The following is a 25,703-nucleotide window of genomic DNA, read 5'->3' on the forward strand; positions in this document are numbered from 1 at the left end:
TCCCTGGATTCAAGCCTCTGACCTACACCCTTCAGTCCTGCCGGCACAGGGGAGGGGGATTTCACACAGTTATCCACCAAACTAATAGAAGCTTGGCCTAATAATGTTATTTTTTGAGAGCCCCTTTGCTTAAAGAATCCCCACTCTGGTAAACTTTACAGAAATATTTTACCATTTTATTAGCAGTTTTCATTCAGCTCTTTATCTCCTTCTGTTAGTGAGCAAAAAGCTTTAAATATTGAAGTGGTAATTAATTACTCTTTTATGCTGCAAATCAAATGCCTTCATCAAAGTATTGCAGAGGTTTTTTTAAAAAAAAATGTGGATTGAATGCTGTTTGCAATTTGTTACGTTGCTGGTAATTCCTGTTGTTATTTTACTGTCTTTTACCTCATATCATTGGGTATTTGTCCTACTTCCCCTCCTTCAATCTCTTTTTCTTAACTTTGCCCTCGCCAGAGACGTCCTTAAGTAGATGAAAACTCTCTGAACGTGGAATTTTTGCATGAGTGCAAAATAATAAAAAGCATGTGTGTATTAAAAAGAGATCAGCTTAATGGGAAATGAGCATTGGGTTCCATTAATATTCTATTACAGTGAAAATCATATTTAATAAATTTTCTCCAGATTTTTTTTATAACCTTACAGTATTTTTCAGTATTGCTGCCAGTCTAAAGAAAACAGCCGATATGATATACTTGATTTATGTTAAGTAAATAACCGGCACAGTTCTGTTTAGTGGAGACAAGGAGGAGGGAAAGTGTATGTGTGTGTGTATAGGCAAAGAAATTTTCAAATGAATACCAGAATATAATGTGAGGTTAATTTCCACATGGAGAAATGATGTGTGTTTTGTGAAGCAAAGGGGCCTTTTTATAAACAGTATTTTTATTGGATTTTTTTCTTCTTCTTAGAATGTCTTTGTGGAATTTCGTGTTCTATGGAAGGAGCTGTAATTTATCCAACAGAAGCATGAAATTAATATGGCAATAAAGTAAAATGCAACACATATCATGTTATTATTTAGAAATTCTACAGCAGCATTCATTGTGTAAGTGTCCTTTTCAACCAACTGGGTATGCTTATGTCTTGCACCTGCAAAATATATTTTCTTTTCCAAGGCAGACCAAAGATAGCAGGAGTAAAGCTCTGCCTTCCATACTGATAGGCACTACCCAGTAAAGCTCTTATGTAGATGCAATGGTGTCACTAGCAGGGTGCGGAGGTTGTGGACATCATCGGGGGGTGACTGCAAACAACTGCCTATAAAAAAATTGTGCAGTGTTCCAGAAGAAATTTATTTTTATAATAAAAATATACCTGTAAACCCGTCTTGCATGTACTATATCAATACATACTAAAAGCTATTTAACCTCAGCAGACTGAAAGCCAAAACCAAGGTCACAATACCATCTGTTATAAAACCCCAATATGCTGATGATAACGCAGTCTGTGCACATTCAGAAGAAGACCTACAAGCAACTCTAAATACCTTTGCAGAAGCACATCAGAAGTTTGGCCTCTCACTGAACATTGGGAAGACCAAAGTGCTCTTCCAGCAGACACCAGGCAATCCCTCTGCAATGCCAGAAATACAGCTTAATGGTGTAACATTTGAAAACGTTGACCATTTTCACTACCTTGGCAGCCACTTCTCCACAAAAGTCAACATTGACACTGAAATACAACACCGCCTGAGCTCTGCGAGTGCAGCATTTTTCTGAATGAAGCAGAGAGTGTTTGAAGATTGGGACATCCGTAGGGATAGCAAGGTGCTTGTTTATAAACCTATTGTTCTCCCAACCCTGCTAGATGCCTGCAAAATGTGGACTGCCTACAGACATCACACTCAACTCCTGGAACGATCCCATCAGTGTTACCTTCAAAAACTCCTGCAAATCTCTTGACAGGCAGACAAATGTCAGCATACTGGAAGAAGCAAAGGACACCAGAACTGAAGCAATGCTTCTATGCCATCAACTCCGCTGGACTGGCCACTTTGTCCGAATGCCTGATCACCATCTCCCAAAGCAGTTACTATACTCCCAACTAAAAACAGAAAACAGAATGTTGGTGGAGAGGAAAAGAGATTTAAAGATGGTCTTGAAGCAAATCTTAAAAACTGTGGCTTAGAAACTGACAACTGGGAAGCCCTGGCCCCTGAACGCTGTAACTGGAGGTCAGCTGTGACCAGGAGTGCTGTGGAATTCAAAGAGGCATGAATGGAGGATGAAAGGGAGAAACATGCCATTAGGAAGGCATGTCAAGCCAACCCTGACCAAGACCGCCTTCCACCTGGTAACCAATGTCCTCACTGTGGAAAAACATGCAGATCAAGAATAGGGCCCCACAGTCACCTACATATCCACTGCCAAGACCCTATGCTTGGAAGGCTATCATACTCAGACAACGAGGAATTGCCTAAGTAACTAAGTAAGTCTATGCCAATTTACTTTTCGAACCTTCAAACGCTCATGATCAGACCTGACATTATTACTCAATTACAGTGTGGCTTTGAATTGTGTGGTTTCATTTGGACCCACTACATGCTATTGTAGTGGCTGATTTTTTAATAGTTGCTAATTTTGTCAAATATTCTGGTATTTTAATCACAACATTTTGATATGAACTAGTACATTAAGAGGTCTATGAGGGTGACACTATGAATTACTGCACTGGGTAGCATTAAATGTAGTGACACCATTGTTAGATGTTTTACAATCCTTTTATATTATATTTAACACAACCCTTGCAACTCACAGTTGTGGCAATTTAATACCAATTTAATCTTCATGGCTCCGTCTTATTCACTTCAGGAACTTGTAGTTTAGTGAACTACTTAGAATTTTTGCTCTAACACAATGCTTATGATGTGAGGCGCTAACAAACTTTTCTTCGCCAGTGTGCCAGGAACTGAGAACGTATTTGTGGCCATTGACTACTATAACTGTTTCTCTCTTTCTTTCCAGGAAACCAAGGATGAGCAGTAAATAGCTTGCAAACCAGTGTCAGTCCATGGATCACCCACTTTGAGCAGCACTGCTCTAATGCGTTTCTTCCTGGGCCCATCCAGACAAGCCCATATTTTAGGACCTGTCTCAGTTTTATTGGAGGCATAGAAATGATGCCTCTGGTAAAAGTGAATTAATTCGGAAGAAAGCAGGGTATCTCTGGTTAGTTCTCAATTAATTAAATACCTGGTAAGATCCGGATCTTATTGAAAGATTCGAGTCTTACCAGGTGTGGGCCCTGTGTGGATTGGCCCTGAGGACCAAGTCAAGAGATCCCCAGGCCCAACCCACACAAGCCTGAAAAACTGAGAGGACACCCACAGCCTCCCCCTAAATCCCAAATTTAGACCCTAAAACTTACCTGAAAGCAGCTGCACAGAGCCTGCTTGTAAAGTTCTCCTGGCATGCTAAAATGGCACAGGATTTCTCTTGTCCTCCCCCCCCCCCCTCCCATCTTCTCAAACATTTTTGAATGTGCAGGAGAACTTTGGAAGCAGGCTCCATGCCTGGCAGCCACTTTCAAGTAAGTTTTAGGGCATAAATTTGGGATTTGCGGGGTGGTAGACTGCTATCTCGATTACAATCAAGATAGCATTTAACCACCCAAGAGGAAAAATATGGGGTTTGATGTGGGAGGTGGGGACCAATGCAGGCAACAACGGGTTATTTGAACCTGTTTATGCTCACATTTACCTGCTGTTTGGAAGCGCCCTTAGACAGTTATAGTGCTGTACCTTGGGGGAGTGGACTAGAGCTCTCTAGCTAAGAATTTAAAATAACTTGCTAAATAGATCCCAGAATTTCATAGGACAGTGCCAGAGCATTGCTTTCAGTATATAGGTGGAATCCACTATGTCAGTTAGAAAGAGTATAGAGTTCCAAATGTGTAACGTAGTTTAAGAGCTACAAAGGGACCATGAAAGTTCCCTAGTTCTTATTTAGTAGGCAGTAGACACTGCAATCAACATATGTTTGTCGTCACCATTACTTGATGAGAATCTTGTTGACTGGGAAGCAGCTGATGGACACTCCACCCCATTCTCTTGTGCAACTAATCTCTGGTGCAAGGAAGGATTGCTGCTTCCTGATGCATCAGAAATTACTCATGGGGGAGAGTGATAGGAGAATATACCCACTCTGATTACAATGGATGCTGTCTGGTAAGTGGGGATTGAAGGTGGGCAGTTGAGTGTCAATGGTAGCTATGTAACTATAATAGTAATGCCTTCTTAATTGCCCAAGTGGATTCTGACCTATATAAGTAAAAGTATATTCATCTGCATATGGGTTTTAAGTCATGCATCCATCTAAAACGGTTTGCAGAACTTGCTCTTTACAATGATTTTCCATTTCTCTGGCCTTCCTTAAGAAAACGGTGACTTTGAACTAGCAGAACAAATAGGAGAGACATTCCCTCTTAGCTTTAAAAAACATACAAAAGGATTGACATAGCCTTGACCCTTGTTGTTCCATGACCCTAATTAATATTAGACTTGGTGACATTTATATATCAGAGCCAGAAGCTAAACAGGAAACAATTTATGTCACCTAAAGCTTTTTAACAAATCGATGCAACTATTTGTAATTGCTTGTTTCACAAGATTAAAAGTGCTTAGGCCTGATCTTCGCCCACAGTTTTGTGGCCGGCATGACCTGGGCTTCTGTTATAAAATAGGAGTGTTGATGATCAGCACCTATTTCCATCAAGTAATCCATATTGCTAATATTTCTGGAATTTTAATGTAGTTACAATTTATAGCCAATCAAATGTGGCTACCTAAATTGCTGTTGCTAGTAGACAGTTTAACTGTCTTTATTAATTACAGTATAATTTAATGTTTGAGTACAGGCACTTGTGTTGGTCATTTTTACAGCTAAAGCAGTTATGTGCCTTATGACGAACCATTTTAGCATTTTCAATGGAAATTTGCTAAAATGATGAGTGATAAAACCGTCAAACTCTGGTAAATAATGGTTATTGCTTTGAGTGGAATTAATCTTTGAGAGGACATTTACCTTCAAATTAACATTAAAACTTGAAGACACAATGGCTTTCAGACTTGTGTGATTACATAAGGATGGCAAGGGGATATTTGTCCAAATAAACAAGATTATGTGTAAAACCAGAGGTACAGTCACAATAATAGTTCATGAAAAAGTGTATGGCTAAAGGTCTACATCCAGATACATATGACAACTCACAATAGATTATGAAAGGTATTTAGATACATTTTGAGCTCAACTGTGGATGGAATGTGAGCTTAGAAATCCATGGATCAAATATTACTTCCTAAAAACTAGATTTATTTATTTATCTATTTATTTACTGTATTTATATACTGCCTTTCTCACCCTTGGGGGGACTCAAGACAGTTTACAACATACTAATGGCAAAAATTCAATGCCAACATACAGTAGATGACCTGGAAACTGCTGTCTGTTTTGTGTCTTTGTGGAGTTGCGTGAATTACTGACATAGTGTGTGTAAGTTTTCTTTTCATAATTTTAAAACTCTATGCAGATAATTATTGCTTTGGATGCCCAGATACATTGAGAAAAACATTGTTGGGTAAGAGGAAACACTCAACATAATGGACAGCAATGTTCTATCAAGTTTTTTTTTGCGTGTTGAAATATTTTTTTCACAGTATTTGTTATAAGGAATGAAAGAGTAATCCATTTAAATTTGACAGCTTTCAGAGAAAGGTAGGAAACCTCTTTCAGTTCCAAGTCTGCTTTCAGTTTCAGATATGTTCTCAGTAAGACATTGCATTGGGGGAAGATGCCAAAAACCAAAGGTATTTCTTTTAGCAAGACAAGGATTCTTTACAAAATGCTTTTATACTTTATTCTTTCCCTTCCCTACCTATCTCTTCTCTTTCCTCCCTCTCCCATTCTCTGTCCATTTCTATTTCTAATCTACTCTTCTATCTGGTCTATCTTTTTAATATGTATTTATAGAAACGTCAATAAAGATATTTAAAACAAAAACAAAAACAAAAGCTGGAAGGCCAACGAATGAGGGTTTCATGGGAAAGGGGGACATGGCTGTTTGGCAAAGGACACAGGGCCAAATTTGTCCCCAGAACATGAACCCCTCCCCCACTCCAGCTTGAAACCTTATGTAACTCTACTCACACGAGCACTGCTTGAATTCAGTGCTGATGTCAAATAGTAAACTGGTCAGTCAACAGCCTTGAGGATCCTCTTTTGTCTAGAAAATACTGTTGAGCTTCCCTGAACAGTTAGTTGGGGGTACTGAGACACAAGAGACAAGGAGCCACCACAAACCTTCTCTTCAACAGCTGGAAACAAACTTTTCTTATCACAGATATGATCCATCCTTGTTCTAGCCTCTGAGCTACAACATTCTGTGCACTTTGCATGAAACCCTGTACTTGCTTGAGAATCATAACAGCCAAGTTTATTTTCTGCTTGCCCAAACCTCACTGTTTTGTCTAAGGCCCCATCTACACTGCCATATAAAATCCAGATTATTTACTTTGAACTGGATTATATGGCAGTGTAAACTTATATAATCCAGTTCAAAGCAGATAATGTGGATTACCTTCTTTGATAATCGGGATTATATGGCAGTGTAGAAGGGGTCTCCATGTGAATAATAATCTCTGGAGTCAGTTAGCCAGATGCCTCCACCCATTTCTGACTGTGTTACTACAGAGGCTCAGTCAGAGATAATAATTTTATTGACAAACTGTGAACAGTCCACTTCTCATGGTTCGCACAGTTGATTTACTGGGTGTCTTTGAAACAGACCTGTAACCACTTCATCATACTTCACTGCTGTTGCTAAAGGAACTTTTATTCACTGTCACATAAAGTAGTTCTAAAGATGTCATCCTTATTCAGTTCTAAGGAACCTGGCAGATGTTGTGTGTGTCACTGACTGCATCTGCTTATTGTGATGTACAGGTTGGCTCAGATTTTGTATTACTCATGATTTTACTGTTTGTGTCAACTTAACATTTAACCGTGGGTTCATTGGGTCTACTTCAATTGGGACTAACAAATAAAATTCAGACCATAATATGCACTTTGCTTTGTGTAGGGCTCTGAGCGTAGATTTCCTATGGACAGGCATAGGGGCTTCAGCCCCCGCCCCCCCCCCCCCTGAAATTCTCATGGTGGTTCGCGAAAAGGCCTTACTGGTGCATTATTTAAACTGTTATGTTTATTCATATCATGATCTGATCACCATACTCAATATATCCCATATGCATAGGGGTATTGGGGTAATGATACCAAAGGTTTGCTAGGGTAGACCCTCTTTCACTCAGACTCAGCCCCCCCGAAACTCAGCCCCCCCTGAAACCTCCCCCCTGAAAAAAACTCAGCCCAGCCCCGAAACGAAATCCTGGCTACGGGCCTGCCTATGGATACTCGGAAATGGTTCTAAAATCCGAAATACTCCAAAATCCACAATCATCTACATGGGGGACTCACATTATGGTGCCTTTGCTTTCTGATGGTTTAGTGTTCACAAATTTTGTTTCATGCACAAAAATATTTTTAAACATTATATAAAGTTACCTTCACACTGTAGGTTTTTCGGGCTGTATGGCCATTTTCTAGAAGCATCCTCTCCTGACGTTTCGCCTGCATCTGTGGCAAGCAAGCTCAGAGGTTGTGAGGTTTGTTGGAAACTAGAAAAAAAGGGTTTATATATCTGTGGAAGGTCCAGGGTGGGAGAAAGAACTCTTGTCTGTTGGAGCTGGGTGTGAATGTTTCAATTGGCCATCTTGACTAGCATTTGATGCCCTGGTGGTTTTTAGATGTGGCTTGTTACTGCCAAGGAAATTCCTTTGTTGAGGGGTGAATAGGTTTTCTTGATTGTTTCTTGTCTAGAGTTCTCCCATGTTTGAAGTTTTATTATTATTATTATTTACTGTTATAATTTTAGAGGATTTTTTTAGTACTGGTAGCCAGATTTTGTTCATTTTCATTGTTTCTTCCTTTCTGTTGAAATTGTCCACATGCTTGTGGATTTCAATGACTTCTCTGTGTAGCCTGACATGGTGGTTGTTAGAGTGGTCCAGAATTCCTGTGTTCTCAAATAATACACTATGTCCAGGTTGGTTCATCAAGTGCTCTGCTATGGCTGACTTCTCTGGCTGAAGTAGTCTGCAGTGCCTTTCATGTCCCTTGATTCGTGTTTGGGCAATGCTGCGTTTGGTGGTCCCTATGTAGACTTGTCCACATCTGCATGGTATACGGTGGACCCCTGCACAGGATTCTTCCAGAACATGGCCATACAGCCTGAAAAACCTACAACAACCCAGTGATTCAGGCAATGAAAGCCTTTGACAATACCTTCACATTCTATGAAACGTAAATTAATATTGTATTTAGGCTTGGGTTCCATCTCCAAAATAGGTCATTATTTAAGCATATGCAAATACAATTTTTCAAAAATCTGAAAAAAAAATCCAAAATACTTCTGCTCCAAAGCATTTTGAATAAGCGAGACTCAGCTTGTATATTCTTTCTATTGTGTAGTGCTGTCATTTTCTTTCAAACAACTGGCCAAGTTACAATGATGTTGCATCTGCACAAGAATAGACCAACAGTGGCAATAGGACTGAATAAAAAAAGCAGAAACAAATCATTCATAATTTAATAAATCTTTAAATATATTGCTCAGAGCAGTTTTGAAGTCAATGATAAAGAAAGTGGCATTTCACAATACGGTATGACGACCTGGATAAGTTAAGTTGGTGCTTCATTAGTTCAAAATTGTGTATTAAGTGCTCAGGAGCAATCATTTGTGATTTTGTATAGCTCCTTCTGCATAATTTCAATTATCCAAAGGATCAACACATAGGCCATGCATTCTTTTTTGTCAGTGAAAAATTAGTTTTATTCCCAAGAACATGACTAAAATTACTACTGAAATGCAGTCATTCTTGGTCCACATGGCGTTGTTTCCCATTTCCCCGTGTTCAACAGAATCTCACTATGATTTATTCGCAGACTTTTCTAAAACAGGGATTTTTTTCTTATTCTGATAAGTTGGCATCTATCACTATTAAGTATGCACAGGTACTGGATTAAAAGTACCTTAAAACAATATGACAAAAATGGTGGGTACTAAGAGAACAGGTGATCAGGATTGTTAGGTGTCAGGAAACAAATCCCATGACAAAATATGGAAAAGTTGGGTACGTGTAGTCAAGAGAAAAGAAGACAAAGAGAAGACATGATAACAGCCTTCAAATCTATGAAGAAGACATCTTCCAAATTTTATGTGCTGGCATTAATCTTTGCTTACATCAGCACTTGCCATCAACAAAATTATGGCCTATCACCACCATTTCCTTACTTTCCCCCAGGTCTGAGAACCAAAGTGGTTATAATTGGTTGTTAAAATTGATGTCATATTTTGAGGCAAGGCCAGAATACTTCAATCTTAATTGTATTCTATTTTAAATGTAAATCATATTTGTCACATGGAAATCCCATCCACACTTCTGTTTGCTTTCCTTTCTGCTTCAGCAATCCTAAAGTATCTGAGATTCTGAAACTGGACTCTGACTGGATAATATTTATATTAACAGATGACACATACCACTGCTAAATGAATAAGTAGGTGAAGGAGCACTTTAACTTTCTCCCTGTATTTAGGTATTAATTTAAGGGTCAATTGGAAAATGTAACATGCCAGCTTTGTGGCCTAGGAGTAGACCAACTGAATACAGATTATAACCTAGTGTAGCCTGTAGAGTTGCCTCTGATAAAATCCTGCAAATCTCTTGGGAAGACAGGCAGACAAATGTCAGCATGCTGGAAGAAGCAAAGACCACCAGCACTGAAGCGATGGTCCTCCACCATCAACTCCACGTTGTGCCACGTTGTCCAAATGCCCGATCACCTCTTCCTAAAGCAGTTACTCTACTCCGAACTCAAGAATGGAAAATGGAATATTGGAGGACAGGAAAGGAGATTTAAAGATGGGCTCAAAGTCAACTGTGGCATAGACACCGAGAACTGGGAAGCCCTGGCCCTGGAGCACTCTAGCTGGAGGTCAGCTGTGACCGGCAGTGCTGAAGAATTTGAAGAGGCACAAATGAAGGGTGAAAGGGAGAAATTTGCCAAGAGGAAGGCACGTCAAGCCAACCCCGACTGGGCCCACCTTCCACCTGGAAACTGATGCCCTCACTGCTGGAGATCATGTGGGTCAAGAATAGGACTCCACAGTCACCTATGTACACCGCACTTGGAGGACAATCTTACTCGGACAACAAGGGATCACGTAAGTAAGTAAGTAAGTAAGTAAGTAAGAGTATACCACATAATATATAATAGAATTAACCTTTACTTAACATAACAAATTAAGTGTTATAAGTTAAGAGCTGTTGCTTGGACCTGATTTTGCTTTGACATAAGAGTGGTGTTTTGAATTAAGAGCTAGAGTTAGAACTAATGCAAGAGTACAGGGCTTCAAGGGAGCAGCCTCCGTGCCTCATGCTCTTGTCCTCTTTGGGAGATTGCTGTCCACTTTGCTCTTGTCTGCTTTGGGGAACTTTGGATTAGTTAATTTTGCGTGGTTTTCATTCTGGGTATGTTTGGCTTCATGAAGAGAGAGAGGAGAGAGAGCTGGAGAAGGAGGGAGGCTGGAATGAGTCCAATTGGAAGAAAATGATATTTCTACCTCTTCACTTTGTGCTTTGTGTTTCCTTGCCACAACTTTGTGCTTCTACCATTTTAAAGTTGATGTTTCTTTTTTATTCTGCCATGTGAATGTGCATTTATACATTATTTGTTATTTATAAAGTACAGTTTCTTATTTAAAAACACATACCAAAATGGGGGGGGGGGGGGTCCAGGGGGCTGAAATAGATTAATAGCATTTCGATGGGAAATTGCTTTAAGATAAGAGCATTTTGAGCTAAGAGCTCAGTCACAAAACAAATTAAAATCTTAAGTGAAGGTATCACTGTACGTAGATGCACCAGTGAGAATTTAACAGCAGCTTGTGACTGGGAAAACATTTGCTCAAATATCGACAAAGCAAGGTTGAGAATAACCTCAGACTGTGGATGTGAGCAGATGCAACTTGTAATAACTTTCAGCAGTTGTAATATGCTCACTTGTGATCAAGATAACAGGACATCCACAATAGATTTGAGCAAGAATAACCTCCTTGCAAGTTCATTGGTTGAGCCAATTAAGATGGTAGCTAGCCAAAGACTTCAAGTGGACCAAAGGTTGGATTATAGTTATAGTTATTTTCATTGGCTATCATAAATGTGGGAATTATCAGCTCCTTTGTTTCAATGTATGTTGATTGTATAACAGATAACCTGGATAAGTAGAGAATAAAAGGAGCCAAGTTAGAAGCACAAATCAGATTACCTTTAGACATGTACCCTCAAATGAAGATTGCTATTTTTAAAATCTGGATTGTTTCTGTTAGATTGATAGATGAATAACCTGCCTGTCATGTTGAGGGACGGTACTAATAAGACAAATTTCTAGACTATGATGAAATATTATAGGTATATAGATATGTTCCATTATGGGTGCCCGTTAGGATACTTATGGAAGTAATGGAAACATTTATGATTTAAGGATACTCAAGGAGTTGATGCTTTGAATACTGGTGTATTCATAGATGTATTGTCGAAGGCTTTCATGGCCGGAATCACTGGGTTGTTATAGGTTTTTTTCTGGCTAGAAGCATTCTCTTCTGACGTTTTGCCTGCAGCTATGGCAAGCATCCTCAGAGGTAGTGAGGTCTGTTGGAACTAGGAAAATGGGTTTATATATCTGTGGAATGATCAGGGTGGGGCAAAGAACTCTGGTCTGCTGGAGCTAGTTGTGAATGTTTCAACTGACCACCTTGATTAGTATTTGATGGTCTGGCAATGCCTGGGGCAATCTTTTGTTGAGAGGTGATTAGATGTTCCTGATTGTTTACCCTCTGTTGTTTTGCTGTTGTAATTTTAGAGTTTTTAAATATCGGTAGCCAAAATTTCTTCATTTTCATGGTTTCCTCCTTTCTGTTGAAATTGTCCACATGCTTGTGGATTTCAATGGCTTCTCTGTGTAGTCTGACATGGTGGTTGTTAGAGTGGTCTAGCATTTCTGTGTTCTCAAATAATATGCTGTGTCCGGGTTGATTCATTAGGTGCTCTGCTATGGCTGACTTCTCTGGTTGAAGTAGTCTGCAGTGCCTTTCATGTTCCTTGATTTGTGTTTGGGCAATGCTGCGTTTGGTGGTCCCTATGTAGACTTGTCCACAGCTGCATGGTACATGGTAGACTCCTGCAGAAGCGAGAGGATCCCTCTTATCCTTTGATGAACGTAGCATTTGTTGGATTTTCTTGGTGGGTCGGTAGATAGTTTGTATGCTGTGTTTCCTCATCAGCTTCCCTATGCGGTCAGTGGTTCCCTTGATGTATGGCAAGAACACTTCCTCTGGGTGGATCTTTGTCTTGACTCTCGTGGCTTGTTCTCGGTCTTGCAGCTCTTCTGATGTCTGAGGTGGAGTATCCATTGGCCTGTAGAGCCCAGTTTAGATGGTTCAGTTCATCTTGGAGGAGGTGGGGTTCGCAGATTCTTTTTGCGTGGTCTACCAAGGCTTTAATGGTGCTTCTTTTTTGACTTGGGTGATGTTTGGAGTTTATATGTAGATATCTATCTGTGTGTGTGGGTTTTCTGTAAACGGTGTGACCCAATTGTTGATCTGGTTTATTCACAGATGCTTTTAAGAGGAGTATAGTGGGTGCACCAACATGGGCAGGAACCCCCTGGGCTGGTGCAAAATGCAGCATTCAATCTGGACCTACGAATGGCTTCACTGCCTGCCTCCATCCCACTGCGTTGGTGGAACAGAGTTGTGACCATTGGGCTCCTGACTATTCCTGGTTGCCAGGCATTTGCAAGAGCATCCATGTAACCTTGAAAGAAGAGTGAAGAAAGGAGGTCATTATTCTTTCCTCTCCAAGTGGTGTAGGTGCCCTTGTAAACATCAGCGATGGCACACAGGAATGCTCAGGAGCTTATTTGAGCTATGACAGAACCATGACAATGACAACAGGACCACCAAACTAGGTACCATTCCCGTGGTCCTGTGCTGCAGAGCCCGAGGAAAGCAGAATGGTGTGTGAACATTTTGTCTCCATACCTGGCATATCTTGAGAACTTTTGACACTCCCCTGGATGTTACAAAGCATAGAGAAGCTTGAATGTACTTCTAAAATAGTTTCTGTAGGATCTTAGTAAATAATCCTGGACCAAAACAGAAGATGTGTCCATTTAGCCTAGCAATATCTACACTGATTATCAATAGCTTGGCTATCGATATTCTGATATAGAAATCTTGCCTTACCTATGATGATAGGGCCATGGTGGTTCACGCTCTTGTTACATCTTGAATTGATTGCTGCAACACACTCTATGTGGGGTTGCCTTTTAAGACTGCTTGGAAGCTAGAATTAGTCCAATGAACGGCAGCCAGATTGCTCACCAGAGCGAGGTACAGGGAGTGTACAACCCCCTTATTGCACCAGCTCCACTGGCTGCCTATCTGCTACCAAGCACAATTCAAAGTGCTGGCTTTAGCCTATAAAGCCCTAAACAGTTCTAGTCCAGTATACCTGTCTGAACTTACCTCCCTCTACGAACCACCAAGATATTAAGATCATCCGGGGAGGCCCTGCTCTCGGTCCCACCACCTTCACAGGCATGACTGGTGGGGATGAGAGACTGCGTCTTCTCCGTGGTGGCGCCTTGGCTGTGGAACTTCTTTCCCAATGAAGTTAGGTCTGCCCCCTTCCTGACCTTTTGTAAAAAAACCTCAAAACCTGGCTATGGTATCAAGCGTTTGAACAATAGATGGAATGACCGGGAAGAAAATGTTTTCAGTGACCAAAATGGATGGACCTGGACTATGATTTTGAACCAGAAAACTGTTTTAAATTGAATTGTTTATAATTGTTTATAATTGTTGTAATTTTAACCATTGTTTTTAATGTATTGTCTTGGCATCTAATGATGGTTGCCTGTTGTAAGCTGACCTGAGTCCCTTTTCGGAGGTGAAAAGGACAGGATATAAATGCTCTAAACAAACAAACAAATGATATTTTTAAAACCAGAGATGCCAGCAATTGAATCTAAGAACTTTCTGTATGCGAAAGGAGCCAAAATTAGTCGATTGCTTCCTTAATGCCTACAACCTCCTCTGAATCAAATCAAGATGGGACAGAGTGATTATTTAGCATTTTGGATATTTTAGCATGATGATTTTTCTCCCTTCCTTAGAGAAAATCTTAGATATTTAATGGTAAGATTAAATATATTATTTACTCCCTCAACAGTTATCATGCACTACCTGTGTGTTCAAATGACTGAGAAACAAATTCGCTTGTTTACTTGAACTAGAGTAGACTCAATGAATCAATAGTATGTACAAAAAGAATGCAATTTGTGTATGTGCTCACTCACATGTATCTATTGAAAAAAAATTCCGCATAATACTGTCTAATAACTTTTATCAACACTTATGTATGTAAGATAACTTCCCTTGCCTTTTCTCTGTCTCTTGCACTGTCAGTAACGGGTCCAGTTTGGATTTTTTCTTCTTCTATCAGATGTTCTTGGAGCTTCTCAAAGTAATTTAAGCCAAACAAAAATCTGTATGAGTTTCTCCAGATCCATTGCATTGTGCAGGAAATAGATAAATCCCCACCCAACTTCTCTTTTCAGAGTGTAGACTCCATCTAGGAGTAATGTTGTGCATTCAGGGTAAATCTTGCCCCTTTTTGTGTTCCAGCTTTCATGGGGGGCCCTGATCAATGTTTTGGGAGCCTCCTGAAATCAGGAGTGCTGCTTTCAGTTTGGGGCACCGAAAATCGAACTATTATTGAATGAGGCTCTAAGCCACTGGCTCCCCTTCCCAGCATGAACGTCCGTTCTTACTTGGGTACCTGCTGTTTCTACTCTAGAGTAAGAGGCGCTCAACTGGAAGAGGGAACTAGAAGGAAGAGGGAACTAGAGAGTGTGTGGCGTTCGGACCCATGCGAGCCAAATCGAACACGGTTTGTGTCCTTTCTGAGGACATACGTTGCGGCAATAAAAGCCGCAAAGAAGGCGTTCTTTGCGGCCACTATTGCGTCTGCAAAGAACCGTCCGGCTGAGTTGTTTCGAATTGTCAGAGGCCTTTTGAATCCCACCACCCAAGGTGGGATCCCTGACAACTCGACCTCTCGCTGTGAAGCTTTTGCTCGGATCTTCGCAGACAAAGTCGCTTTGATCCGTTCTGGTCTGGATACCATGTTAAATGCAGTCTCTGTGGATGTAACAAGAGCACCTGCTTGTCCTATTTTGATGGATTCATTTCAATTGGTGAAGCCCGAGGATGTGGACAAGATACTTGGAGGAATGAGGCCGACCACGTCCATCCTAGACCCCTGCCCATCCTGGCTTCTAAAAGAGGCCAGAGGGGGATTGGCTGAGTGGGTGGAGGTGGTGGTTAATGCCTCCCTTCGGGAAGGCAAAATTCCAGTGAGCTTAAAACAAGCTATAATAAAACCGCTGTTGAAGAAACCATCACTGGACCCCACTAAATTTGACGACTTTCGGCCAGTTTCCAATCTCCCCTTTTTGGGCAAAGTCCTGGAAAGCGTGGTGGCCTCACAACTCCAGGTATTATTGAGAGACACGGATTATCTAGACTCGGCTCAGTCTGGTTTCAGACTGGGACATGGAACCGAGACAGTCTTGGTCGCCTTAGTGGATGATCTGCGCCGGGAGCTCGACAGGGGGAGTGTGTCCCTGTTGGTGCTTCTGGACCTCTCAGCAGCCTTCGATACCATCGACCATGGTATCCTTCAGGGGCGCCTTGCGGAAATGGGTCTCGGAGGCACTGTTCTGCAGTGGCTCCGGTCATTTCTGGAGGGTCGCTCCCAGAAGGTGTTATTGGGGGACACCTGTTCATCCCCACAACCATTGTCTTGTGGGGTTCCTCAGGGTTCTATTCTGTCTCCCATGCTGTTTAACATCTACATGAAGCCGCTGGGTGAGATCATCCGGAGTTTCGGGGTACGGTGTCATCTGTACGCAGATGATGTCCAACTCTGTCACTCCTTTCCACCTGCTACTAAGGAGGCTGTCGAAGTCCTGAACCGGTGCCTGGCTGCTGTGACGGTCTGGATGAGGGCGAACAAATTGAAGTTGAATCCAGACAAGACAGAGGTACTCCTGGTCAGTCGCAAGGCCGAACAGGGTATAGGGTTACAGCCTGTGTTGGATGGGGTCGCACTCCCTCTGAAGACACAGGTTCGCAGCTTGAGTGTGACCCTGGATTCGTCGCTGAGCCTGGAGCCCCAGGTCTCGGCAGTGACCAGGGGAGCTTTTGCACAGCTCAGGCTCGTGCGCCAGCTGCGCCCATATCTTGGGAAGTCTGACTTGGCCATGGTGGTACACGCTCTTGTCACATCCTGCCTAGACTACTGCAACGCTCTCTACATGGGGCTGCCCCTGAAGACGGCCCGGAAGCTGCAACTAGTCCAACGCGCGGCAGCCATGATTCTAACAGGAGCGGAGCACAGGGAGCACACAACCCCCCTGTTGCACCAGCTCCACTGGCTGCCGATTTGCTACCGGGCCCAATTCAAGGTGTTGGTACTGGCCTATAAAGCCCTAAACGGTTCCGGTCCAAGATACCTAGCTGACCGCATCTCGGCCTATGAACCCACCCGAACTTTGAGATCTTCCGGGGAGGCCCTGCTCTCGATCCCGCCAGCCTCTCAAGCACGGTTGGCGGGGACGAGAGATAGGGCCTTCTCGGTGGTGGCTCCTCGGCTGTGGAACGCCCTTCCTGTAGATGTTAGGCTGGCACCATCTCTCATGACATTCCGTAGAAAGTTGAAGACCTGGATGTTTGTGCAGGCGTTTGAGTAATTCAATGCAATTCTGGTAATTTGAACATAGGAACGGAACAATGACGTCGAATCTGGATCACGCTTGGATGATGAGGCGATCGGGGGTGGGTTTTGTGATTATGGTATATTGATGTTTGTCTATTAGCTAGTAATGGAAATGTGTAATTTAACTGTTGTGGTATATTAATTATTGCTGTTTTTATTGTCTTTGTTGTTTGCTGTCTGGAAACCGCTGTGAGTCACCCTCGGGCTTGAGATACAGCGGTATACAAGAATAGTAAATAAATAAATAAATAAATAAATAAATAAACTGCAGGTGTGCTCTGGGCCTGCCGGCCTGCCCTGCCACCACACACGCACTCTTTTCAATGTGAGACAGTTTGGCTGCAGAGGAAAGCAGGTTTTTGTGTTGAGCAGGTTTTTTTTGCAGGGAGGAGACTTCCCGGTTTTTTGTTTTTTTGTTTTTGCTCCCGAAGAAATGGAAAACATGAAATAAATGGTAGGAACTAATTCCGTGCACAACTCTACTTAGTAGAGTTGCCATGTCAGGACTATCCCAGTTACTGAGGTTTCAGTGATAAAACCTAATATTTTGTGATGTTGCACAGTGGGTTCTATGATACATGCCTGTGTTGATAACATTACCGTAACTTTTCACTTACTAGAGTAGATTCATTGGATGTTCTCTTGTGTGGACCATTTCTGGAATTTAAGTCTGATTGTTTCTAAAGGAATTCCAAAGGTGCTGCCTTTTAAAACTCCTATGGGTAGATTACTTATTAATTTCTGCTGATAAAATCACTGATGCTTAACTGATCAAAAATCAATAACAGTTCAATATACACCATTGATGTGAATTAACATACTCTTCCCATCCATTTAATGTTATGATAGAATATTTTTATAAAATCATTTCTACTAATTCAAGCATTTATCATTATATGCACAAAGATTGCTTGATGAGAATATTATAGACGGTGCATGTTTTTGACATTAGCATTTTATTTGGATGACTAATCTTGCAGATGTGAAATCTGAATGAATTATTCATGATTTTTTTCTCTGAAATTTTAGTTCTTGCTAATGCTAGTTATTAAACATTTTTATTTTCCTTGATGTAGAAAATAAACGTATGCTTACTCAAGAGAGAAGGTAGGAGGGTCAGACTTTCTTTCTCTATTTGGCTATTGAGACAATGATGCTGCAAGACTCTATAGGATTGGTTTTGGGTGCTAGAGCCAACTTAAAAAAAAACAACCCACCAGTACTCTCCAAGGGTAGGACGAGGTACTATCATGCCTACCCTTGTGGCTTTGTCTGTAGTTTTGTCTGAAGGACCATTGGTATTGAAATCAATGGAACTGCTGTGAGCTCACAGCATGACTCTTTATCATCATTATCTGAATAGGCTGTGAAGAACTCTGAAGGAGTCGTAGATAATCAGAAGTTGGATAAATTGGAAGGGGGGAAGCCACTCTATTTGCATTGGGTAACATTGAGTTGGCAGAGAAATAACCAGTTTGATCCAAAAGGTGTTGTTCTACGAATAACACCCCCAATTTTTGCTTATGGGAGAGCTGTTCTGACAAGGAGTGCTGTATGAGAAACATGTAATTAAATATGTTGCTCTTATTTCAAAATTACCTGGGCAGGATTCAATGCTGAATGGGTCAATGAAGCATTAACTGGAAGGAGTAATCCTGTCTCCACTGCAGTCCCAAAAGTTGCCAGCACACTGTTGATTTAGCATCATATTGTCAATGTTTTTATTTTTTATGTTCCTTGCACATGTAGAATTCTTGACCCATATCTATTGCTTGGTCCACTGCAATAGGAAATAGGTTCTGCTTCAACCATAAGGATTCACTTTCCAACAGAGGTGTCCTAAAAACAGCGTACACAGTCTCAATGTTGCCCAACACTGCATGTTTTAATTTATATATTACAACTCAGGTTGTGCATTGCTTTCACCTACTGATATAAGATACGAATTCATTGTGTGACGTTTCCTCTTTTTCTTCAACTCAATCTATTTGAGTTATTTCTTCAACTCAATCAATGTGTCAGCTGCAATTCACAGAACACTAAAGTGAGCAATCACCTGTGGAAGGGGCCACCAAAGATTCAAATGTTTTCGTTCAGTCATTTTAAGAGTCTGCTATCCCATCTGCCAATGTTACCTAGATCTGTGGGTTGCTGTGATTTTTTCGAGCCGTAAGGCCATGTTCCAGTAGCATTTTCTCCTGACGTTTAGTGTACACCTGTGGCTGGCATCTTCAGACCTCTGAACATGCTGGCCACAGATACAGGCTAAACGTCAGGAGATAATGTTACTGGAAGATGGCCTTACAGTCCGAAAAACTCACAGAATCTAAGTGATTCCGGCTACGAAAGCATTCGACAACATATTACCTAGATCTGTTTGGAAGCTTTTCTTCCCATAGAACTTCAGGTGGTCTATCATGTGAAGAAGCCACATTTTAGCTCTAACTCTGGAAGCAGCCCAGGGGGATTTGCTAATACAGTAGAGTCTTGCTTATCCAACATAAATGGGTCAACAGAACATTGGATAAGCAAAAATGTTGGATAATAAGGAGGGATTAAGGAAAAGCCTATTAAATGTCAAATTATATTATGATTTTACAAATTTAGCACCAAACATGTTTTACAACAAATTGTCAGAAAAAGCAGTTGAATACACAGTAACATTATCTAGTAATTACTGTATTTATGAATTTAGCACCAAAATATTGCAATGTATTGAAAAAGCTGTGGATCCGGGCAGCAGGAGGACAGCATTGCATAATACAAATGTTGGATGAGCAAAGGTTGGATATGCAAGACTCTACTGTATCATCAATTCCAAGCACAATTGTGATGTTAAGCTTTGGAAAATGTTAAAACATTTGATGTCTGATCCTTGAAGTTATGAACATTTTCAGGTTTTAGGGTAAAAATTCCAAGACACCACCCATAGATTTTATATAATTCTGTTCAATGGGATTGCTGCAATGTAAATGTGTATATAATTGCTGACTAAATAAAGTTTTGGTCTGTACATTCTCAACAGTTACAATACTCTCCCATGATAAAGTCTGGCACCTTTTACTTGCTCAATTCCTTTCCTTTAAAACTATACACCTTGTGATGAAGGACAATAGCTTCTACAAAACCTCCTCCTCTGACTCCCGTGAGAGTATGGATGGCTTTATGGCAAATGCTGAATTTCCATGTGTACAATTTGGTGGATGCATAGTGTTTCAAGGGCAGTACCAGCACGCAGGGAAAGCAAAAACGTTTAGCCCATGGCAACATGTTATCACCAGTGTGAACAACCAGCACTTTTATTGCATTAGAGAATGCTATAATGTCAGTAATAAGTACTGACTACACAACATTTTATTGTCTGCATCAACAGACATGGAATGATGGAAATACAGTGGATGTAAGGAATGAGTTTCTTGTATGCCTAAAAAATAAAATAAAGTCAAATGGAGAATCTCATTTGCTGGCAGCACATACACATGAAGCACCATGCTAACAGTCTGGACTGTACCATTTTCATAAAGGCTGATGGGAAAGAGATAGTTCTCTTTTCATTCCCTACCCTGGGCTTGCTTATTGAAAAATGTAGAATAGTCTGTAAATGTGATTCTTAAGACTTAGGATTTGAGAGATATCTTCTGTGGCATCTAAAAATTCCATCTGAATTGTGTTAACTAAAAGGTACCAAAAGCTTTCCAAAAGTTTAAAACGTATTATCCATGCTATAAGGAATGTAACTCGTCAGCATACTGAAAGCTACAATAATTTAGTTCTTTTAAAACTTTGAGATATAAAATATGTAATGATCTGTATTATTCATCAAATCGCATCTTGCCCTGTTACTTTTCCACCCTAACTATCCAACCATGGCTAGTTTGGTTGGGTTCTCTGAAAGGGTTTTCGTTTTAAAGATAAGCCTTGCTTCTTTCCCTCCCCTTTCTTCTGCTTTGACTCCAATGAAGAAATCCAGTAGGTTTTAAAAGTATTTGAATTGAGTTTGCTTGAATCAATAGAATGGATTCCCTTCTAGTTTTCTGTCTGTGGTTTGATCTTAATTTAGATAAAAGGGGCCGCTAAGGGAGATGCACTGCAGCCTGTTGTTGAGTTTGTGTGGATGAACTGCATGGACAGTCAGCACCATTTGGCATCTGCAAATGCAGAAGAAGTGGCTCTTTAGAGTTCACTTGGTAAGGAAGACTCCTTGCTCCCTCCTTCAAAGCAAGACTTTTTTTCGTTTCAGGAGCGACTTGAGAAATTGCAAGTTGTTTCTGGTGTGAGAGACGTTGCCTAGGGGATCTCTGGATATTTTGATGTTTTACCATACTTGTGGGAGGCTTCTCTCATGTCCCTGCATAGGGAAGTGGAGTTGACATAGGGAGCTCATCTGCGCTCTCCCCGGATTTGAACCTCCGACCTGTCGGTCTTCAGTCCTTTCAGCACAAAGGTTTAACCCATTGCGCTACCAGGCAAGAGGTGACCAGAACTCACAGCAAGTCAAACAAAGAGAGCCTGATGAGTTGCAAAGAATGCTCAGTGGGTAGATAAAGTAGACTTTTTGACTCATTCCTGACGGAGGTTCACCTGATACATGGTACTACTTTCATAATGTACGCTTTTCTTTAAAAAAAAACATGTAACAAATTGTCTTTACATCTTGGCACCTTGTAAAGTATTCTTTTATACAAAAATTCAATAATTTTGACACTCTCCATTATTAATCACTACTTCACTGATAAACTTTGAGCAAGTGTGACCTTGGAATTCATCATGCAAAGTATTTACTGCAGCAGGAGAAAACATCTTTAAAACTTTTTTTCTTTTTCTTTTTTTCCCGTAAGACAGCCAGAAGCAGGCAGTGGTAGGGGGTAACAGAAGGGCCAGGGAAAGTAGTATTTCAAAAACAAAAGGAACCAAACAAACTTTAAAAAAGAAAACAGCAACACAAAAAAACAACTGTACAAAAATGATTTGATCCATAACAGAATTATTTTTTTTAAAAAAATCATCAATCAACTATGTTACACTTTAGAAACTGAAAGGGGGCAAAAATCCGCCAAAACCAAAGAGTTTGGGATTTTCTCCCACAGGTCAGCAAATGTCATCCAATAGTCTTAAAGCAAGGATAACTAAACAAAATACATGTGCAGCATATTCTGCAATTCCATTACATACAGTAGGATTTTTTTTCTCAAAGCATTTTAAAAGTATAGGTAATATAAAGCAGTTGCACAAAAAGCAAAAGGTGTTTTGACAAACAGGTATGCATTTATTCCTTTTCAGGAACGATTTTCTTTTTTTTAAAAAAAGGACCTTCTCCCTCCCGCCCTTTTCCTTCCCCGCCACCCTGCCCTCCCCCACCCGCTGAAAGACAAAAAGGTTCACAGAGACACATTGGGCTATATATGTACAACATAATAAACCCCACCCTATAGGAACAATTGTTATTATCCAAAGGGACACAGAATCAGAAATTTGTAAAAAATAGCGAAGTTTGCTTGATGTAAAGCCTGAGATTTTTCTCTTGGTTCTTCTGCAGGGCAGCGATACCTGCAAAGTATGGAAAGTCTAATTTTTTTATTTTCTTTTAAAAATTATTTTGCTACAGTCTTTAGACTATGCATGCAAGACATACAACTAAGTGCAACTGAGTGAAATGTAGTTTTAATTTTTTTTATTTACTCATTCCCTAACAGTTTGAACTGAGGTATGCGTACTAACAGTTTCTCATGCTGTTATCTTTACTCATGTCTAGCTACACATGCTGAGAATGAACTAATCTACCAGGTTTTTATCCCCTTTCTGAATACCACGCTAACCAGCAAAACCACTCAGTTTTGGAGCACAAAAAAACATGATAGCTAGATGGGATCATTTCAAGCTATCCATTGTGCATCATGGAGCTGCCTCAATACAATTTGATTTAAAATGTTTCTGGTGACCACAGACTGCCCTCCTTAAAAAAAGAAAAGAAAAGAATTCAGGGAATTAGAATGAGTCGATATATCTCAATATATATGCCAGCCCAAAAAAGCAAAAACAATTTCAATCCAGTGTAGTAAATGGCAAATCTCCCACTGATTTGAATGGTACCAACATTTTGAAGGGGATAGGAATGTTCTTCTATTTGAAAGATGCTGACCAAAATACATAGAGGGGACAATCCCAACAGAACAACAATCACAATCATTCTAAGAACATGTGCACAGATAAACTCATTTTTTTAAAAAAAGAAAAAAATGCCATTATAAGCTTTTAACAAAAGTGAATAGTTTTGTAAGGCCAAACAAAAGCATATAAACCCTTTTTTGTGATACTACAATATGGTTCAGTTTTAAGTTGTGAGAGCTCTTCTATGTATTATGTAATTGCCCTTTTGTAGGATACTCCAGGTTTTCTGCAAAACAGACTATCCTCATACTTTTTCCAAGATGAAATGCTGCCCTTATTTGCTCCCTTCACTTAGTACTGTTCCCTAGTTTTAGCCTTTCAAAAAAGCTGCCTCTTTACAGAAATACATTTGGTCACTGTAAAGGAACACAAAATTAAAACAACAACTTTGGTTCAGCCATCTACTTGGTCTTCTAAATTATACTCTAATAAAGGAGCAGTTTTACTTCTCAGGTTAGCCGTAGCCCATATCTTGACCCTTGCTTCTAAATTCTTACACCTCCTTTGATCAACAATAAGAGGATATTTGGCTTCATAAGATAAAGCATATAACAGAGAACATAATTTACCTTTGTGTAATATCTTTGGTAATTTTAGGGGGGGGGAGGGTACAAAGCAGAATATAAATTAAGATTAGAAAAGCTTTTGAACTCAAAAAGCTATAGTTTGACATAAATAAGTGGGTTACAGAGAAGTGGTTGGAGAATGACAGTGTGTAGATGTCCAGTGATAAAGAGGTACCGATATTTTAATAACAGCTATCTGCCCACGTTTGTCATGAAGAACACTGCAATTTGCTACAGTGCATTCACCCACAGATCTCAGGTTGTTAATTTTTGATATGGGTCAATGCGATACAATGTAATGACCATAACAGCATTAAGAGAGTCTGCCCAGTTAAAAATATTAACATGAGCCTTATTGATTGCCCAATGGGTGGGATCCTGCACCTATAATATATTCAAATAGACACATACCACCAATTAATCCTCACACTTTTTGAATCACCAAACCTAATGTCTGTTTGTAAAATTTGAAAAAAAAAAAAAACAGAGATGGGTAAATATTTCGGAACTATTCCAAGACCCAAAAGTGTTTGCTAAGTAGCAAAGAAAAAAATAAACTCTGTTGGACCATGTATCTTCATGTCTGTGTGCGCGCTATTAAATTATGTGTTTCCAAATATGCATGTTTGCTACCAAAACAAACAAAAAACAACCAAGCAAGACACCGGAGAAACAAACATTTGAACCATGATGACAATATATACTGCTCTGTGGAATGAATTGTGAACAATAGTCTATGCTCCTTCTATGCTGGTTTGCTTTTCATTCTCACTCTTGCAGTACTGTCTTTCTTTTTCTTTTCTTTTAGAAGATAACTTTGCACAGGTGAACAGCAGCATTTGAGAACTTTTTCTTGTGGAGAGGGGGGAAGGGGACATAATAGCCCAACATGGAATATGATGGCATCTAAAGGAAACTGGAATGAATGGCAGAAAAAGAACTACAAACAATTCGAAGGACATTCATCTTTGTATAATAAACACACCTATTAACATTCATCACAAAAGTACAGAAAACATTAAGCCTCAAAAGGCCTTGGCCAGTTGAGGCCTGAGGTCAGAACTTAAAATGGCATAGGAGAAGGGGGCGGGTGGGGGGAATCAAAGCTATACACTACAAAAATTGGGAGAATGTTCTTTTGATCCCTCTTCCGTATGCACACACGCACCCCTACTCCCACGCATGCACGCATACACACATACATATCAGGACTTCCCCATCCCAACAGGAATCAAAGGAAAAAAAGTAAAGGCAGTGATAACAACATGCGATACTGTGCAAATATGTTGTCCATTGGAATTCTTAAAATCTGGGGAAAGGCTTGATATGCAACTTATGTGTACATGCTCAGCTTGATGTCTTCAGTGTCCCAAACTTGGAAGAACTGCAGTCCAAAGTCTGCTGCCAAAGTGTGTATAAATCAATCGGTTGAACGAATTTACAACACTGATGTCGACTGTGAGAGGGAATCCCAAGTACCAAACAAGTCCATCCAATGCACAGAGTACAAATTCCTTGTTTTGTTTTTGTTTTTTTCAACAAAAAGTAGAAAAATCAAAAATACTCCCAAATGGGATACTTGTGATGGCACTAAGAGTTAACATATTTCATAGCTGTCAACATGGACCAAGTGTATCCTCCAGACTGTACAATAACGGGGAGAGATTTCACAGCTAATTTTGAAGTACGTTTTTTAAAACTCCATCCCCGTGAGCTTCATTTGCAGAGACACAAGTACAGACATATTCATTCAATGTCCTCATTTACATTTTCATCTTCATAATCTCTGTCGTGATCAAACTCTGGACTGTGATTGGCTGTTGTCACTAATGATAGTGGGCCTTCATTTTCATCTGGATCTAGCGGTTCTTCTTTGACATGCACAGGGTGCCTGTAAAGATACAAAGAAGAGGATGTTTTGGCGAGGGATTAACTTAGCTGTTTGAGTAAGAAAGGTTTGCAAACAATTAAAACATTTTCTCATTTAAAAAAAAATAAAAGCACATATT

At 40.2% G+C, this 25,703-nt stretch overlaps 1 protein-coding gene across 17 annotated transcripts in view; it reads right to left on the minus strand.

Annotated features, from left to right (window-relative positions):
* Positions 1-20,229: 20,229 nt before the first annotated feature.
* The window catches only part of FOXP1 (forkhead box P1), a 612,918-nt gene continuing 607,444 nt past the window's right edge, over positions 20,230-25,703 (minus strand). For all 17 annotated transcript variants that reach the window (XM_067463468.1, XM_060766355.2, XM_060766354.2 and 14 more), the window contains one exon: positions 20,230-25,585. In XM_067463468.1, the coding sequence (XP_067319569.1) occupies positions 25,441-25,585 (145 nt within the window). In that variant the 3' untranslated portion in view covers positions 20,230-25,440. The remainder of the gene's footprint in view (positions 25,586-25,703) is intronic.

This window comes from Anolis sagrei, chromosome 2 (genome assembly GCF_037176765.1).
Source record: "Anolis sagrei isolate rAnoSag1 chromosome 2, rAnoSag1.mat, whole genome shotgun sequence".
Taxonomy (NCBI): Eukaryota; Metazoa; Chordata; class Lepidosauria; order Squamata; family Dactyloidae; genus Anolis; species Anolis sagrei.